Consider the following 20,408-nt stretch of genomic DNA (forward strand, 5'->3'; position numbering starts at 1 on the left):
GCTACTGCAGCTGAAGACTTGGTGACAGCGCATCAGAAAAGATTTTGTGTGATCCCCCATATTCAAAAACGTGAGAAACGGTAAATGCTGGAGACAGCTGGAAAAATATTCCAAAAGAGATCAAAATGCCTGCAGCTCCTCATCTTACAGTTGGTAGTGTGTTTTGATTGTTTCGAGTATGTTAATGATTATTCAATGTTTGCCATGTGTCAATTAAACAAAAACCTACCACAGAAACCACTGGATATCAAAACTCTTTACAGATATCAGTTCAAATAAAATAAAACATTTCATAATAATACCAGTAGCTCTATTTGATAACTAATCAGAATTCAACACACCTGGGCGTTTTCACACCCGACAAGGTACTGCTATTAGCCCCTTCAAATGTTATGTAATTATAAGCAGATGTTAGAAAATGATTATGATACCAAGATCATGCTAGATTGCCAACCCAACAAGTACTGCAATGTTCAGTTGTGGATCTACCAGCAGGCTGAAAAATCCTACCGCTAACGACATGTCACAAGCCTTCTGTCTCCATTGAGATATGAAAACTCTTAAATCTTCTTTCTGGAGACATTGAGTGATTGAGCCAACCAGTGCAACAGGGCACAAAGTAACATCTAGGAGAGGTACTACTCATATCCCCCTTCGAAAAACTCCAGCGTTTAATGATCCCCCACTAAGGAGAATCCACACACCTCCGAAAGAATTCAAAATCTCTTTTCCCACAGCCTCGTTCAGCCTTTATGATAAATGACACCCGTCATTCCGCCGTTGCCAAACAGCACAGAGGGGAATTGTACTGATATATGATTCACAAGAACAGGAAATAAACTCTCCCTTTCTCTATTGCTGCGTCTCTTGCCAAGTAGGATGGACCTGGACAGTGTCAGTGCTCAGGCTGAAAGCTCAGCTGAAGAACTGAGGCACTGACTAAACCTAAAAAGGAATAGACAACAGTATCAAAACCTGAACTCTACCCTTTCTCAAAGGCTTGAGCTGTTACTAACTGATGACGAGAGCTGGGTCATTGTTTAAAAAAAGAAAATCCCCAACAAAAGAATGTATGAGAACAAGCTGAGGAAAAGACAGAGAAAAAAATAACCAAGCTGGCTTGAGCAACCTAAAGTACGTCATTATAAAATAAATGTAAAAAAAAAACATTTGAGAAAGAGCAACCTCCTCCTGCCCTCAATTACTATAAAGCAAGTCAGGCTAATTACCGCTCCTTGATTATCTCAGATTCCTGTGTGAGTGAGTGATAGAGTGAAGAGGAGAGAGAGAGAGATACGAGAAAAAGCAAGAAACAGAGAGAAAGAGAGAGAGAGAATAGAGAGAGAGAGAGAGGGATAGTCCTATTTGAAATTGAAAGTTAGCAGGGCACACAACAAACTGTATTGATAGTTTATAGTATGTGTGAGGCTAGGTGAAGAAACATTTAAATCGCACAATCTACTAAATGTTTTTATGATGTTTCTCCACTACATCCGTGGTAACAATATGATTAAACACACCGATTTTCACATTTCATAAATGTATGTAAGTTTTTCCCCATAGATGTAGGCCTAATATCAGACAAAACCCCATTTGCTCTGTGTTCACAGTGCTGCTTCTATGCTGTGTGTGGCTGTATGACTGCTCCTGCTCGGCCTGCTTTAGGAGTAGAGCCCCTTCAGGCCAGCCAGCCAGCCCAGTGCTCTGCTCTGCTCAGCGGTATGCCTCCCACTCGGGCACTGAGCACAGGGATGTGCCCAGGGCCAGGAGCAGGAGCACTCAATCATCCAGACAGCGACATCCTTTCGCCATCACCATCAGAGGGGCCCCTATGGGGGGGACGGGGATATTTATGAGCAGCACGTTCAGACACACGCCCATGCGGCTTGCGATTCCGCTGATATACTACCGGCTGGACTGTGGGATGGAGACATATAGTTCATCTACTCCTCATCCCAGAGTCAGAACTCTGGAAGTGCTCCTCAGAGCTTTGTACTGCAGGTTGGGTCAGCCACATGTAAATCTGTTCAGGATATGTTGTTAGGATGTCTGACTTGAATTGATGTAATAGTTAACAGGGTCGTTGTTAACAACGCCTTTAAAAGTGAGAATATGTTGACCAACAAAATAGTTAACTATCTGTGATGGTAAATAAGGGGGAAAATGTTTCCATTGCTGTGATGCATCTGTATTATCACTAAGTGCCATTTTGTGTTTTGATTGCATCAATCTAAACATAGATGAAAAAAAACTTGATTTACCTCAGAGTGTTGTGTCGGTATCTTTCTTTACTTATATTTCAGCGAGTAGAGTGAGACCAACGGAAACCATGTATATAACTGACAGAAGGAAATGAAATGCTGTAAAACTGTTACTATCAAGAAAATGCTACTTTGCACCACAAGGGCTTTCTTTCTTCCGGGCGGGTGGGTGGGTGTGTCGAGGGATTAAAAAAAAGCCATAAAAATGTCTCTGTAATGGCATTAATAGTGTTTCACTGCCTTTAAAAATGTCGAGAAAAACATCTGCTTTGCATTTTTCACTCCCTCTGTACTAATTTGTCTTCCAAATGATATCTTTGTGAGCACCGATTTAATTGCTCTCACCGTTTTTTTTAACAAAACAAAAAAGTATCAAAAGTAATTTATATAAACATACCGTATGATATTAATCGTACAATGGAAAATTGTTTCACTCCCACACCTGAGCTAACTATATGTGTCTACTACTATTACATGAATTCAGAAACCAATCAAATAACCAACTTGTGATTAGTTTATCATAATTGTCTAGACACTGTCAATCTGTGGCGTCAGCATGTACGGTGCCTTCAGAAAGTATTCATACGCCTTGACTTTTGTTGTTGTTACAGCCTGAATTCAAAATGGATTAAATGGAATTTATCACCCACCTACACACCTAATACCCCATAATGACAAAGTGAAAACATGCTTTTAGACCCATTTTGCTTATTTGTTGAAAATAAATATACCTGGGTCAATACTTTGGCAGCGATTACAGCTGTGAGTCTTCTGGGTAAGTCTTTAAGAGCTTTCCACAGCTGGATTGTGCAACATTTGCCCATTTTTCTGTAAATAAATGTTTTCAAACTTTTTGATTTGGTTGTTGATTTAAGTGAAAACTGTAACTCGGCCACTCAGGAAAATTCACTGTCTTCTTGGTAAGCAACTCCAGTGTAGATTTGGCCTTTTGTGTTAGGTTATTGTCCTGTTGAAAAGGTGGATTCATCTCCCAGTGTCTGGTGGAAAGAAGCCTGAACCAGATTTTCCTCTAGGATTTACCTGTGCTAAGCTCAATTCCATTTATTTGTTATCCCAAAAAACTCCCCAGTCCTTAAGCATTACAAGCATACCCATAACATGATGGAGCCACCCCTATGCTTGAAAATATGGAGAGTGGTACTCAGTAATGTGTTGTATTGGATCTGACCCAAACATACCATTTGTATTCAGAACAAAAAGTTTAATTGCTTTGCCAAATGTTGTTGCACTATTACTTTAGTGCCTTATTGCAAACAGGATGCATGTTTTGGAATATTTTCCTTCTTTTCACTCTGTCAATTAGGTTAGTATTGTGGAGTAACTACAATGTTGTTGATCCATCCTCAGTTTTCTCCTTTCACAACCATTAAACTCTAACTGTTTTAAAATCACCATTGGCCTGATGGTGAAATCCCCGAGTGGTTTCCTTCCTCCCTGGAAACTGAGTTAGGAAGGACGCCTGTATCTTTGTGGTGACTGGGTGTATTGATACACCCTCCAAAGGTCATTCATAACTTCACAATGATCAAAGGGATATTCAATGTATTATTTATTTTGAACCATCTACAAATAAGTGTCTTTCTTTGCAAGGCATTGGAAAATATTCCTGGTCTGGTTGAATCTTTTTGAAATTCACTGCTTGACTGGAGGGACCTTACACATGTGTGGGGTACAGAGATGAGGTAGTCATTCAAAAATCATGTGAAACACGATTAGTGCACACAGAGTGAATCCATGCACCTTATTGTGTGACTAGTTAAGCACATTTGTACTCCTGAACATATTTAGGCTTTTGCCATAACAAAGGTTGAATACTTATTGACTTAAGACACTTCAGCTTTTAACTTACGAATCATTTGTAAAAAAAATAAAAAAATAACATAATTCCACTTTCACATGATGGAGTTGTGTGTGTGAGCTAGTGACAACAACAATCTCAATTTCATCCATTTTAAACGCAGGACGTAACACCAACAAAATGTGGAAAAAGTCAAGGGGTGTCAATACTTTCCGAAGACTAAACATCCACAAACAACACAATGTTTATGTTATTTGGATTTCCTCGCCTCTCCTCCTACTAAAAGAAAGAATGTATAAAGCTTAGCATTCACATTCACACCCAGGTCACATAAAAGGAGCCAGTGTTGAGTAAACACCTTGATTGCTTTATGGCTGGCCCTCTAACCGTCAGCTACAGCAGCCCAGTCTTGTCTGTCTGTCTTGTCTGTATCCATCCTCTGTTTGGTTCTGGGAAATCCAGGCCCCGCAGTAATCTTTTCCCTGCTAGCCCTTTAATAAACCACAGGCCGCTTCATTAGCCTGCGCTCACACAGTGATTGATTGCTGCCAGTCACAGAAACCCCATCCTACCTCTTCTCTCCATCAACCCACAAAATGAGTCACTTCTTCAGCTACCACCCATCATACTATTAAAGGAGAGTATTCACTTGGAGCCAGAGAGGGGAGTGGCCTCAGCTCTTTAACATGGGCAATGTAACAGTGTTCCTTTTGTTCAAACGCTTGGGTCAACATCGATTTATGGGATGCGCTATACAGCATCTAATTCTATTATTTAGGAGTTCACATTCTGTTTTGGTACGAGTAAAGACACCAGAATGATCCAATGAGCGGGTTCAACGGTGTGCTGTTCCTTCTAATAAAAAAGACAGTTGAATGCACCTTGATTGTTAAAGAACCAGTTGCCTTTAGTAGGGAACGTTTTTGTAGATGACATTTAAAGAAAAAGTAATATATCCTAATCTCAGTTGTAATTCCAATTTATTTTGTGCACCACATTATAGTCATTGGCACCCATTCCTATTTTGTGTGGGAAAGTCTACTACATTGTAGTAAATGAATTAATTTCAGAAATAAAACAGTTTTATTTATGGTGACGTTGGTGCTTACAATATGGAAATATCGACCATAATACAAACGGATCACACAATTGAGGTTCATATTATAAGGTGTAAACAAGTCGTGGCTGGAGAAAACACCACCATTACTACCAAGGGCCACAACTACAGTAATTTAACAGAAGACCAGGAAACTGTATGACGCCTTTAGCTACAACAGTGATAGAATATACAGTATAAATGGGTAATGAGGCTTTATGTTTGGGTGGCTTTTCATCCTCCTATCCTGCACTGTACTGAAGTACCGTTTCAAATATTCCCTTATCTAAAATGTATGGGCTATGCGATCCTTCACAATACTCAATAGAGGAAGAGAGATACAGAGGGGAAACGTGCTAGATGGTGTTCAGCTGCAGTAATATCACTATCTCGCTCTCCTCACCAAGAATTGCTATAAAGCTATTTCGAAAATTGCACCCATATATTTCTGGGAGACAGTTAGCTCCTCTTGGTGACAGTGCATCTTTTACATTGAATTATACCATTCAGAGGAGTTATCAGAGCAGGTCAATTACTCACAGCACAGGCCGGAGCCCAGTGCCTGACGCCAGAGCCAGCCTACTGCCCACAACCTACTGTCTTCTGCCCCTGCAGAGAGAGGACTCAAGATAGACATTCACAGTCACACCCCTACGGTGCACATATCTGTCCACACACCAATTCAACACAACACCTTCTTTCGCTCACAGAAAGGCGTCTGCATGCTTCTCATCTGAAACAGTTTGTGCATATAGTGCATTCGGAAAGTATTCAGACCCTTTGACTTTTTCCACATTTTGCTACGTTTACAGCAGTATTCTAAAAATGATTCAATCGTTTTTTTCCACATCAATCTATACACAATACCCCATAACGACAACTCAAAAACAGGTATCTAGAAATGTTTGCAAATGTATTCATAATAAAAATGTGAAATATCACATTTACATAAGTATTCAGACCATTTACTCAGTACTTTGTTGAAGCAACTTTGGCAGTGATTATAGTCTCTCCCATTCTTCTCTGCAGATCCTCTCAAGCTCTGTGAAGTTGGATGGGGAGTTTGACTTCATAGCTATTTTTCAGGTCTCTCCAGAGATGATCGGGTTCAAGTCTGGGATCAGGCTGTGTCACTCAAGGACATTCAGAGACTTGTCCCGAGGCCACTCCTGCGTTTTTTTGGCTGTGTGCTTCGGATCATTGTCCTGTTGGAAGGTGAACCTTTGCCCTAGTCTGAGGTCCTGAGTGCTCTGGAGCAGGTATCTCTCTGTACTTTTCTCCGTTCATCTTTCAGTCGATTCTGACTAGTCTCCCAGTCGCTGCTGCTGAACAACATCCCCACAGCATGATGCTGCCACCACCATGCTTCACCATAGGGATGGTACAAGGTTTTCTCCAGACGTGACACTTGGAATTCAGGCCAAAGGGTTCAATCTTGGTTTCATCAGACCAGAGAATCTTGTTTCTCATGGTCTGAGTGTCCTTTAGGTGCCTTTTTGGCAAACTCCAAGCGGGCTGTAAAGTGCCTTTTACTGAGGAGTGGCTTCCGTCTGGCCACTCTACCATAAAGGCCTGATTGGTGGAGTGCTGCAGAAATGGTTGTCCTTCACTCATCTCCACAGAGGAACTCTGGAGCTCTGTCAGAGTGACCATCGGGTTCTTAGTCACCTCCCTGGCCAAGACCCTCCTCCCCTGATTGCTTGATTGCTCAGTTGGGCCAGACGGCCAGAGTCTTGGTGGTTCCAAACCTCTCCATTTAAGAATGATGGAGGCCACTGTGTTCTTGAGGACCTTCAAATGCTGTAGACATTTTTTGGTACCCTTCCCCAGATCTGTGCCTCGACACAATCCTGTCTAGGAGCTCTACGGACAATTCAGTTGACATCATGGCTTGGTTTTTGCTCTGACATGCAGTGTCAACTGTGGGACCTGATATAGACAGGTGTGTGCCTTTCCAAATCATGTCCAATCATTTGAGTTTACCACAAGTGGAATCGAATCAAATTGTAGAAACATCTCAAGGATGATCAATGGAAACAGGTTGCACCTAAGCTCAATTTCGAGTCTCATAGCAAAGGGTCTGAATACTTGTGTAAATTATACATATGCAAAAATGTCTAAAAACCTGTTTTTTCTTGGGATATTGTGTGTAGTTTGAGGAAAAAACACATTTTAATCAATTTTAGAATAAGGCTGTAACTTAACAAAATGTGGAAGAATTCAAGGGGTCTGAATACTTTCCGAATCCACTGTATATTATGACAAAACATTTCGACGTTTTTGTTTGTTTTGATCTTCTGCAAGTTTTTTTTGGGCTGTTTGTGCACACAAAAATGTATCAAGAGGCAAGCCAAAGTCAGTAGCTAAAGTCTATGCCTCTTCGTCGGTGATTGGTCAACAGTAGAAATTCTTCAACGAAGTGTTTGTTGTCATTCAACAAGGGATGACTTGTTTTCATGCATATTTTTTCATTGGGAAATACTGCACCAAACATCTTAGTTAGATGTCAAATGAATGGCACATTTCTTGAGTTATTTTAGATTCATTTGAACTATTTTGGCTACGGCGTCTCAAGATTGATAAACGGTATTTTTTCTCATTTTTTCAAGTGAATGTTGGCTACAGTAGGCGCCAGCCGAACCAAAACACACGGACGCCTTAACACAGTTAGTACAAAGCAACTTTGCAAGTGTTAAAATCTCGGTGTTAAGGTAAAAATGTGTTGTGAGCGTTATATCTGAGTGTTGATTCTAGGGGGGTTAACACCAGGGGGATTGAAATTGACACCACATGCGGTGAATAAATTAAGTGTTATTTCAATCACTGTGGAATCAATACTTGATGGTGTTGTTGTTACTTCGACTGTGTCGAGTTCATTTCCGTTAACCCTCCCAGAGTTAAAAAGACGTGTGAGGGGCCTCATTATCATTCTTCCTAGAATGCCTTGTTGCAGGTTGATTTCTAGAATAGTTTGTTTTAATATCTATGTTTCCGCATGCACATTGATTGATTCATTAATCAGTAAATAACAAATAAAAATCTAAACTAATCCATTCTGTAAGGAGATGGACTTATTTCACCCATTACTGAGACGATTGTTCCAGTTTAGATGGTTAAGGTCGTCTTGAATGCAGGTTGTGGATGATAAAATATTCAAATTGTTGGATATCCTTCCTCTGGCTCAATTCTGATGGGAATTACTAATCATTTGACAAACCAGACAACAACAACCCCCCCTCCCCCCATCCCAATAGTTTAACACTATTTTGGTGGGTCACATCAAATTTCTAAGAAAATGTTGAAGGTGTTCAATTTAACTCTGTGGCTGTTAAAATTCTGATCTCAAATTTGCTGTGTACGATTCCATTACTAATGAAAAACGTATATAGGCACTGTAATTATACTATTTTTCTATTATATTTAGTTTCAGTTTCCATTTAGTAATCTGAATCTGGCCTTTATAACTGTCACAGCTGCCAATACAGTAGGTACTACATTATGACTGTTAATATGAATCACATCCCCTATTTCAAAGAAGAAGGAGGTGTCTTTACAGTAACTGTAGTTATGTTTCTGTTACTCAGATCAAAACACACGGTTCTGTTCTTGCTAGAATAAGCATAAACCATCATATGACTTTCTGTCATGAATAATGATCAATGTGGGCTGTTTGCAGACCGCAAACACTCTGTTCAATGTGCCTGAAGGCGGGAGGGAGGCAGAGAGCAGGGAGCACATTCCTCTCTGACTGAACAGAGCCGAGACAGAGACCCCTCATGATCGGAGCCAGAGGTGGAGATGATCCTCTCAAAGCTAAGGCGTTGAGGTTGTGTGTATGTGTGTTTAGAGTTGACATGGCAACCATACAGAATCACAGAGCTATAGTGAAGCCACCCAGCCCAGGCCTGCATATGTAGAAGAGGGGGAAGGATACTTTTTTGTGCTGATGACACCAGAGGTTTGGATAAATAGGGTGATGCGTATACTGTCTGTGTCATATCATCAAAGTATGCCAGTAATTACAGAGTTGAGTAACATGACTGACTGACTGTTATTTTCATTACCATTCATTTCCTCAGTAATATACAGCCAGCAGTCTTATGATAGGGTTGGCTATTTATTTCAAACCATCACAGTTATCTCTATGATATCATCAGGCACTAATAGCTTTATTATATAAAGCAACGAAGAATGTAATTTCACATTTTTTTCAGTGAGAACCTGTACGCTCTAAATAGGAAGGATCTCAAATAAAAGAGGTCAAACATTTTATTCCACTTAGTCACTTCCCCAACACGACACTCAGTAATCATCCATCCTAACATAGAGCTTCCCTTCTTCCCTTTGGTGTGGCATGACGATCATGTGTAAATAATCTAGGGTCCAAATCCAATGGGAATGAGTGTGCAGGTCTTTTCAGATTTACGTTGTGTTGTAAAGTTACGCAGGCAAACTTGGCAGGAAATAAGAGAGAGGGGGGAAGAGAAACTCGCCTTTCATCATTTCCCCCAAATCAGAGAAGGAAATGAATATGGATGCCCTCCGGCAGGCGAGAGGGAGAAGGAGAGTGGGGAAGGAAATTCAGTGCCTGATGAGGTCCCTAAAGAATGCGTCTGGACACAGCCGGAACCTTCTCAGCTGGGTCCGTGCCAGGGTGGGAGGGCTACATGCAGGGAACATGCTAACAGACACACATGTATGTATATGCACGTACACACAAACACATGCGCAAAAATATAGTGTTGTCAAAATACGATGGAAATGCAGTTAAAATGTAAGATGGATAGGCCTGCATTGTTTACAAACAAACCCCCAATCTATATAAACTACATCAAATGTGTTCCATCTGGTATATAGTTTCACGTATCAAACAGCCAATCACAGCCAATCCCTTTTTCAAATGTAATCAACCCCTGTCACTAAAAGCCTCTTTCAGCCAGCCTTACAAGGCTGTGTATGAATACATATATTGTGCTGAGACATGCCATGGTTGTTGTTGGATACAAACAGACCTGAACCCAGTCTGTCTGAAAACAGAACAATGATAGAGGTTCAGACCGTTTAGATGTATGTTTATAGTACAGTAGATATGAAGGGATAGGCAGTTCAGCTGAGAAAGAGCCAGTCCAGTGTTAATGTCATGGCTCCGGGCGATGGGCTATGATCTGTGTATGACCTCTGTGACGTTGTCGTGGAGATGATCTCCCCACAGGCAACGGTTACCAAAGAGACACCAAAGCCCTGAGTTCTGGTCATGTCACTCACAGACTCACAGACGATTGTTGTGGCTTATGGCCAAGGTTCGTGGCTGAATCCAAATATGATCACTCTCACCACCAGACACAATGGCTTTCCTCTGTCCCAAACACTATACCACAGACAGTCATGGAGAAAATGGCCAATCTTCCAGAACTTCCCAAAATAACCTGAGGGATCTGTGAGGTAATTCGATCAAACAAAAAGGAGAATGCTGAGCTCCCACAACAAGACGTCCTACAACAGTTTCTGATCACGTCACTGTTAGCACAATGCTAATATTTAATGCCAGAGTATACCTAAACAACTACAGGTACTCAAAAAAGTGTAAAGGGAAACAATAAATAACAAAGATTAGTCATGGATTTTTAAATTTTAAATAACTTCCTATATTCTATTAATATAATATCCCTTTTCCTTTGTATTTGACATTTTATTGAAACGCATACAAATCGACACTGTATGTTCAGGGAAATATCTAGATCTGGTTTCCATTGAAATGCATATTGTCGTTATCCCTCAGAATTAATTGAACTACAGTATGATGTGGAACAGGATCCTGCTAACCCTTAATGACTCCCTCTGGCAGTGTAATGGCAGGTATTAGAGTGCTGATCCCACAAAGCCCTGCCTCCCTGGCCTAGACACACACACACAGGCCCCTCAGACTATTTGCCATCATCAGACCAGACGATCTAGTTAGCTCTCAGACGTCACCCGCCTTCTCACTCAGTTCATTTCCATGTTCAGTACAGCAAAAGGTTTTACCACAGAAAATGAAAATGAGCGTTCCTTATCAGGCAGGTTCAGGTACTAACTCCCTGTTTCACTGTTTCAAAACTTTTTTTTCCCGACTGCTTTTGGTTTATGAGTACATTCTGAAAGACAGGAAGAGAAAGGTGGAGATACTTCACTAGCCTGACAGCATAACTTATGAGGGGCCTGGTTAGTGACCGCTTGAATGTACATTACGTGATGTGAAATATGACGAGCAGGGAACACAGGGACAACCGACAGGGGATAGGATACAATATACTTTATTGCCCATTTACATGGAAATTCAGCATACAAATACACAAACAACACAATATAATTTATGCAGTACAGAAAACTGTAAAGTTAGTACACAAGTCATTACATTTTCACACATTCAAAGTCTCTGTGGCCTACTGTCCGATCGTGTATTGGGCCTGCATCTGTCCAATGTCCAACACTTCCCTGAAATTCCTGTATCAGAGGACACAGATTAATCTATATCTGCTCATACTGTATTGTACGTGGATAATCAGTTACTAATGTGTTATTACTAATGTAAGTGGTATTAATAGGTATTCAATAGATACATGTTACCTTGAAGACTTGTATCCAATAACAAAAATCTTACTTTGGTTTCATATGAATTCAATCCCTTTTCAATCACAGTACCTACCTTTTTAACCAACTAGTTCTTTGGAAAAAGTTGCCTGGGTGTTATTTAGAACCTTGTAGAAATGCCAGACATTTATTTGTCCAATCAATCATGAAACATTTGCGGTTCTCTAAATCTCATCTGTGACATCATCACGGCATCCAACACCCACATGAACCTTTCCTGGTGACAGCTAATGTTCTTTCTTACGTGTGAGACGATCATCTTAAAGAAGAGGTGAGGAAAAGGCTAAGAAAATGCCTAAATAATCAGGGGTTCGCAGCGAAGCTCTGAAACCTATTGTTATTCTTTTTTTATGACATGGTCAAATAACTCAAGCATAGATTGGGAACTTTTTTTTCTAATTTGACACACAGAAAGTAGAGGCCATGAGTAAGTTGGTAAAAAAAATAATGGCAATGATTGGCCTATAGGGGGCAATGTTATAAGCATAATAGCTATCACCGGGTTTGACCTAGAGATTATACCATGCGCTAATAAGCTAAAATATGCCAAAAAAATACATCAAAAGTATGACACCACTACCATGGTCATCCCTAAGATGAACCACACTGAATTTGGTATTGATATCTCAAACAACAAGGAAACTATTAACAACTCATTCTTGCATAGGTCACGCTAAATGCTCAAAATCATCTGCAATCATCTTCTTCTCATGATCCATACGTCAGATTCACTCATTACATCAGTCTTAATGGTTTTGATAAATAGATGCTGCATAAAAATATGGCTACACTGTACCTATAGATGCACGTTAGCACATATGCTAATGCTAAAAATACTTTAAAAATATTTGAATCCATCCACCTGATGGGTGTGCTAAATAAAGCTGACTAAACAGCATGATCACTACACAGGTGCACTTTGTGCTGGGGACAATAAAAGGTCACTCTAAAATGTGCAATGAATATATTTAAATTGACTGATGAACTGTAACTCAGTAAAATTGTTGTCATTGTTGCATGCTGCGTTTTTTTGTTCAGTACATGTATACTCAATGAATTAGCCTCTAGTATATTTGAAAATAATAACCAACCTACAGCACTAGTTTATTAATTCACTTGTGTCATCCTTGTGGTATTATGAGATAAACATGGGGCAATGCTTTCACTGATTGCACATAAAGGAAGATAGTTCCTACATGATAGAGTGCTTGCTTTGTTATCCAACTGATCTTGTGTCCTTTCTGTCTTCCTGTGAACCCCGTTCATTGCTGCTTCCAGCTAAATTATTTGAAAATGTTTTTGCACTGGTCTCTAAACAGAAGCATAACATATCCTCATAAATATAAAATATACTATCTACGCCCTTTTCATGTATCACACATGTGAGACAGGTTACCACAAGACTATAACAATGTTAGAAAATATCTACTGAGTGACGTGCGATCATAGATTTCTTGGGATATTAAGTGGAATTAGTCAATCTTCATGGTGTATCAAAATGCAACAGAATCATTATATCTTGGGTTTGCCCGCATACATTTTCTTTCCTTAAATTATACCATTCATCATACGCTCATTACAAGGACAGTCAATTTTGAACCAACTCCAATTTCCTTTCATTGCTAGCTTAGATGATACAGGATGCATATTTTTCAAAACTCTGTCTCGACTGTTATTGTAGCTAAGAAAATACATTGTGACCTGCATGAATAAATACAATAATAACTTAACATGATTCACATGTTAGGTTGCATGCGAATGGGCCTGTTACTGTATGTTGAGTATGTTGAGTATTCACAGTGACACTTTAAGTTAGGTTCCAGAGTAACTACCAGTGGAAAAACGTGTGTAATTACAAAGTAACAGGCTATTACAAGCTTTTACATACATATTACAAGTTATTACATACATATTATTAACGTATGCAGTAATTACTCAATCGTTTGTGTAGTATTGTATTTTATTGCAAACGGAAATAACAGTGATAAGTACTATGCACGTGGGTAACCTATAACTGTTACCTAATATGTACATATGTGGTACAAAGTCATTATACAGGTGTTTCCCTTTGATGATTTACTTGTGAATTCCACATACCAGGGAAGACCAAGGCATACAACATTAATATGTTCTCTGGGTCCTCTTAATCAAGTTGCAAGTACAACAGAATTATTCTATATTCAACACGGACACCTAAGCTGTCAGTGCTATTTAATGAGTCTCAATTACGATGTTAGTTTCAACAGACTGGCTCAGCAAATGCAGGCAAATTCTCAAGGCTTGAAAAGCACACCAATGGAAAGTGAAGAGCAAGGATAGTCTTACATTATCACATTGTATGGGTACTCGTACTACATTTAACGTATTTCCAACCATGTCACATTTGAAGAAATATTGTACAGTATGAATCTTTACTACCATGTGTTATTAAAGAGGCCCATTAACTGACATTATGAACCGAAGCTACCATAAGAACATGGTTTAAAATGGCAAACATCAGAAGAAATCGATATATGGTTCTGCTTAGGGAATCAAGGAATTGATTGGTTGTCAAATACAATATGTATACAGTAATTGACATTGGAAATATCCTGTTTTTATTGGCCTCTGTATATTCCTGGATCGGTGGTATACTAAGAGGTTCAGGTCCCAGCATCGTTCTTCTAGACACCAAATGTGATTGAATTGGTGAACATTTCAAAAGTGAAAGCCCCACCGTTTGACACCAGTCTAGAGAATGGAGAGCATAGGCCAGGGAGGTCAGCCTGGACGACAGAGTATTGAGTTGATTCATCAAATTAGGTCCTATGTAATTACACTGTGGAACGACTCACGAAAGGTGTCAGCTATAAAACAGCCAGACGGGCAATCAGTGCTCATATTAAATGAAAGTGCAAGGTGTCCAACTTCCTATTCCTCTGGCATTATAGAGATGAGGTGTTTTAAGCCGGCTTGGGCAATGTAGCAATTAAGCCCGCTGATTACCTCAACAAATGCAATTTTCATAGATGAATTTGCTAATCAATTTTGTTACGCCTGTCAATTTTGAGAAAGCAGTACAATAGTTTTTCTTAAAATAACACATCGTAACAGCACATTACCAAAAAAAAAACCAGTTTAAACCTATGAAGAAATGTAGTGAGATTGTTTGGTCCTTGTTCCAACTTTCTGAAAATAATTAGAAGAATGGAGTCTTTCCAATATACTAATAAACTAAATACGAACAACATTTAAATGCAAATTGAACTGCCTGTTAACCTTTAGGAAAAGCATAGAGGCACAGTATGAAATCAGTTTCCTCTGTAATTGTTGCAGATCACACCATTAGCAAAATATTGTCATAGCTCCTGCTACTGCAGACAGTAACTACTGAGGGTTAATTTGCATAATACATCTTAATTGAAGCCCATTAAGGATTTGATTAGAAGCAAATCAGGTACGCCGTAGAGAACTTCAGATGAATATTTTCCCTGCGTTTTGGCTTTTTGTTTATCTTGTATGGTTCATATAGTTTCTCTGTCCTCCATTTTGCATTTGCTCTATGCTATTATGTTCTTCGCAATTTAAGTAACTTACAATGCAATGCGGCATGTAAGTCCTTGTATAGCGCTGAAATAGGAGGACATCTTTGTTTCTAGGATATTCTTCTGTGAATTGTGTCAATTAGAACAGATATGGATCTGTATGGATATCTATTTGAGAGGCATATGGTGGTGGATACCTGATCCAGCCCTGACTTCAGAGCCATATGGCCGACACTTTGGTGTACAACTACACATTTCAGTCAACAACTCATGAAGCGGTCCTATTTTTTTAAACTTCATTGTGTAAGAGTAAACTGTGTTTCAGAAGGTGATGTACAGGGTAAAAGTGCTTATTACATTCTTATAAGAATGCGGTGCACTTTGCAAGTAGACAAACTCCACTGCACTTCATCATGGACAAACGTTCTTCATGTCATCAAAAAGCAGGACCACAGAGTGTTGTTATATTATCTATAATAGTCCCTTCCCAATTTTTCATCCTCAAAGTACATTTGATGAACTGCCTTTGCTCTTCAGTCTTTTCATCATTTCGGTCTTTAACCCATTGTGTCTGTAGGGATCTGGACAAAACACAGTGCCGTGGCATAATTTCCTTCATACTTGGGATGTCAGGTAGAAATAATGAGATTTAGCCTGTTTACAATAAACTCTCCCAATACTCTTGTTATTGTCTGCCTTAATGAGGAAATAAATCATAACAAGAAATAGTCTTTTTCTGCTGTGACGATCACATGGAAACATTATCCACATGAATCACCCAGCCCAATAGCATATCAAATTGTGTAATTTGCCTGGAAACTAGTGCAGGTCTCAGAGGGAACACAAGGTGAATGAGCGGTAGCAGGCTGCAGTTGCGTTGTGACTGAGGAGCAGTCAGGCACTTGCCTTAAGACCAATCATAACAGTCTGTTTTCCACACAGGGGGAGAGGAGGAGAGGAGAGCGAGATCAGTACGCTGGAGGGCACAGTAGTCTGTGTTCTTATCACCTAGACAGTGCACCGCCCTGTCTGACTCCCTCTCAGAAAAACAAAAGCCTTCCAAACTATTAGCTATCCACACCTGCTGTCACCTCACCTCACTGGCATGGCATGCAGGTGGAAATGCAATGAGATCAAACAATACAACCCCATATTACTCTTACACCAAATATAAGCGAACGATGGGGGCAGCTAAAAAAGGGGAGCAAAACCAAGCCACCAAAATCCAAGACATGCAGCAAAGTCTATATTTTTGGAACAAAACATGATAATAACAAAGGTGGTAATCTTCGACAGAAAAACAGATAATTTCTCACAATTTTATTTGGTGGTGTAATTTCCTTTAATCCATGTCAAATCAAACAGATGTAATGGACTTCTTTTTACCTAAACTAGGATCAACAACATCTGCCTTAATGGTAAGATGTTTCCAGAACAAACCACTTAGGAGGAATTTCAGCTAGCCAATTCCCACAAGCTGCTGTCACTCACTTAATGGTACTGCAACACTTAATGCCTTTGTCTGTTCTCCAGTTTATCTTGTTAACAGCAAATTGGGCTAACGGTTTGAGGCACAGCTAGAGATATTGTAAAACCGATAAGATAAATACTTCCACTGACGCAAAATAAACGTAAGGCCACTTTCACTCAGAAATGTATTTAGTCCACTAACCACTTATAGGGTTAAACGTGTATCCAACATATGAAACCAAAATACACATTTCATAAATGTTTACTATATTCCTTCCTATATTCATGAACTTTTCTACTTAAATCTAAAGGTTTAGCGTGTTCTACAGTGTGCCAGGAAGGAATTGTCACTTTAAGTTACCTTCTGCTCAATGAATGTTGAAAAAATCTAATCAAATTTACAAACATACCTATTAATAGTACTATTCTCCAAGGAGAAGAGAAGCACCCTGAAAACCAAATGTCCCATGAATGAATGTGTTGTTGCTTGAGGAGATTGTGAAAATTAAAAATGTTAAGGGGCAGTAAAGACAGAGGGATAGGCCAACTACATCTTCAAGAGCACTACATATAAATGAAACCTATTCCTTGCATCTCTTATTTCAATACCACTCTCTCCTTGTTCCCTTCCACACATCATTAAACATATTATTATAACATGACTGTCAGCCCACGTCTCTCTTCGCTCCATTCTTGCTCTGCCAGGTAATCAATTTGTCGTCACTCTCTGTAACCCCAGTAAAGTCATCAAGCGAAATGAGTTACAGCTGCAAAGACCTTTCAAGAATACAGAGGGAAAAAAGCGAGCGAGAGAAATGACAACACAGCCCAGGAATATTCTGCCGCCTGAGAGCACATCCCAGGTCTTGAAGATGAAATATTAATGCACAATTTGTTTATCTGCAGGCCCACATCTCTCCAGTGCCGAGCTGTTAATTTTCTATCGGCACAGACAACGGATCAGTCAGTCATGAACTCTTCACAGCCATTACCGGGAGACATTTTGATTAAGTATTCCTAATGTAGTGGATAGGAAAGAATGAAAACACTCTGCCTGCCAACTTTTGATTGACCATTAAGCCACTGATGAATGTGCCTGTCAAAGAGAAGACAATTACCTCAACAATGAAGAAACTCTTCTGGAAGGCTTATTTCTCTATAGGGCTGACACATTTACCAGATTACAGGCGAGGCAGCTGAGAGCGTGTAAAGGGATCGCTTAGGAACTCTCAACAGTTCCCAGAATAATAGTGGGATAAGGCTTTTTTTCAGAGTGGAATGTGGGACAAATATTTTGTGTATGAATATGAGGATGAGTCTCTGTGTTTGGTAATGTTTTTTTCTTTCTCTCTCTCTCTCTCTCTCTCTAAGTGTGTGTGTGTGTATGTGTGTGTACATACACTTGAGTGTGTCTATTAGATAAGGGTTTCACTATCTGAAGCGGATACAAAGATCCGCCATTATTGGCAGAGAACAATCACCATCTGGTGTCTACATCGCAACCATAATAAGGACCGATAACTTCTAAACCCACTGAACAGCATCCCACCACCTCCACTGATAATACCCTTCATCAATTCATTCATATCCATCATCTCAATTATTTTGATTCCCTCTTTTTAATAATGCAGCTTGGATGCACTATAGTATGCCATTGTGTAAACACCATCAAGAACAAAGTCAAGGTTAATCATACGAGTGATGAATTACTAAGCAATAACAAGAATTATTTTTGCAGTGTGGGGTAACAAAGGATGAACGAAAGAGTAGGGTTTTTTTTTTTTTTGGTACTGGCCTATCTGGTCTTAGTAAGCAGGTTTGTAAACACTCAAATGAGTCGGTCACCATAATAAACCCTCCATAGGCACACTGATGACCCAAAGCACTACAGTAGGCAAAAGAGCGTGGTCTACTCTTGTGATTATATTTTGCACATTGTACTGTAAGTGTAGGCCTATTGTATGTATTCAGCTGACTGAATCCAGATGAGTGACAACCAGGTATAACTATTTACATAAAATGTGCATTACACTGTTACAGTGTTTGTCAATGATTGTCTCGGGTGTAATCCATCTAGGAAAAAGAATAATTGTTTATGAACATCATAAACAACACAGTACACACACACACACACACACAAACCAAAATGTGACATGCTTGAATAATAATAATCATATATATTTTTTAAATTTTAAAATAGATTTTCTCTCTGCGTGTGCGTGCTTGTGTCCTCCATTTGTCTGGGCTATAGATATAAAGAGTTCATCGGAAGTTCAAATGTTTAGGACAGCCACCCGAAGCACACATGAAATATACATTTACGCAAGTCTTAATTGTTTATGGCAATACACACCACTTTTGCGTTATACTAAACCAACTTTTGAACGACTAGGAATAAATTACAACACATGTCCTTCTTCTTCAAAAACAGAAAACTTAAAAAATTATAGCCGAAGATAGCCAAATATTCAAATATGATACTCGGCTATAAAAGATTGCCGAGTATCATATTTGAATAAATTGCACCTTCGTCATCCGGTATTACTGTCACTTTGACATTCGATTTGGGCCAGTGTACTACCCAAAACATCATACAGATCAAAGTCTACTGCTATTCTGTTTTAACATATACAATATCAGTTTGATAATAACAACATCTAATATTGTTTAAGACTAATATGATAGGTGTGAATGTCCTCTTACCCGCAGCCCGTTTCGGCGCCTGCTGTTTTCTCCTTGGCATTTTTGAACTGGTAGTTCACGTAGCTCACTCACTCTGCCCAGGTGAAATCGGTATGCGGTCTAGTATGATAGTCCATGCAGAGAGAGCGACTCTTTATTTAGAGTAGCCTACTTCTCTCACTATAAAATCCAGAGTCAGAAAACGTTGTCTAGGCAAAACAGATGTCAGAGCAGTTATTCTTCTTTCACCTCCGTTCCTAGATCATCTAGGGCGGATTGTCTTCTTTTCTTTTCGTGTTGGACCACCAAAGCCATGGGACTACGTCCGTCAGATGCCAGGCAGGTTTTGAGAGCGCTCTGTATTGAATAGCGTGTGTTCAAGGAAGAGCGTAAAACGTTGGTTAATGGTAGGCTATCACGCACGGAGCAGGCAGGGTGAGGCGATGCCAGCAAACATCGATCCATAGAACAAACTGAACATTAAAAACTCCTCCCTCGCCTGGACTTGATGATGGCAGCCAGACATTTGTTACACCAGATAATCATGAGTTTATTAAAGGGACAGGGGCCAGAGAACACACCAGGATATGTAAGGGCTGTTTCAGCGATAATAATGTGCAAAATGTCATTGATTTAAGTTCCATTTTGTTTTTACCAAGGGTTCTGAGATGATGGAAGAAAGGAACTTTAATTATTTCCATAGATAGTAAATGCTATATTACCAAATCAAATTGTATTTATCACATGCTTCATAATCAACAGGTGTAGACTAACAGTGAAATGCGTTCTCATGTGCCCTTCTCAACAATGCAGAGAGAGGGAGAAAAAGATCAATAATAGAAAAATAATAACATTAGGAATAAATGCACAATGAGTATGCTAACTTAGCTATATATATTTTTTTTTTTAAAGATGGCGCCAACAGA

The 20,408-nt window shown here is 39.5% G+C and overlaps 1 protein-coding gene across 1 annotated transcript in view; it reads right to left on the minus strand.

Moving 5' to 3' along the window:
* Positions 1-19,955, minus strand: part of LOC115102489 (teashirt homolog 2-like) — a 43,760-nt gene extending 23,805 nt beyond the window's left edge. Inside the window, exon 1 of the mRNA XM_029622496.2 lies at positions 19,504-19,955. Within this exon, the coding sequence (XP_029478356.1) occupies positions 19,504-19,543 (40 nt within the window). The 5' untranslated portion in view covers positions 19,544-19,955. The remainder of the gene's footprint in view (positions 1-19,503) is intronic.
* Between the last annotated feature and the right edge of the window lie 453 nt (positions 19,956-20,408).

This window comes from Oncorhynchus nerka, linkage group LG20 (assembly GCF_034236695.1).
Source record: "Oncorhynchus nerka isolate Pitt River linkage group LG20, Oner_Uvic_2.0, whole genome shotgun sequence".
NCBI lineage: Eukaryota > Metazoa > Chordata > Actinopteri > Salmoniformes > Salmonidae > Oncorhynchus > Oncorhynchus nerka.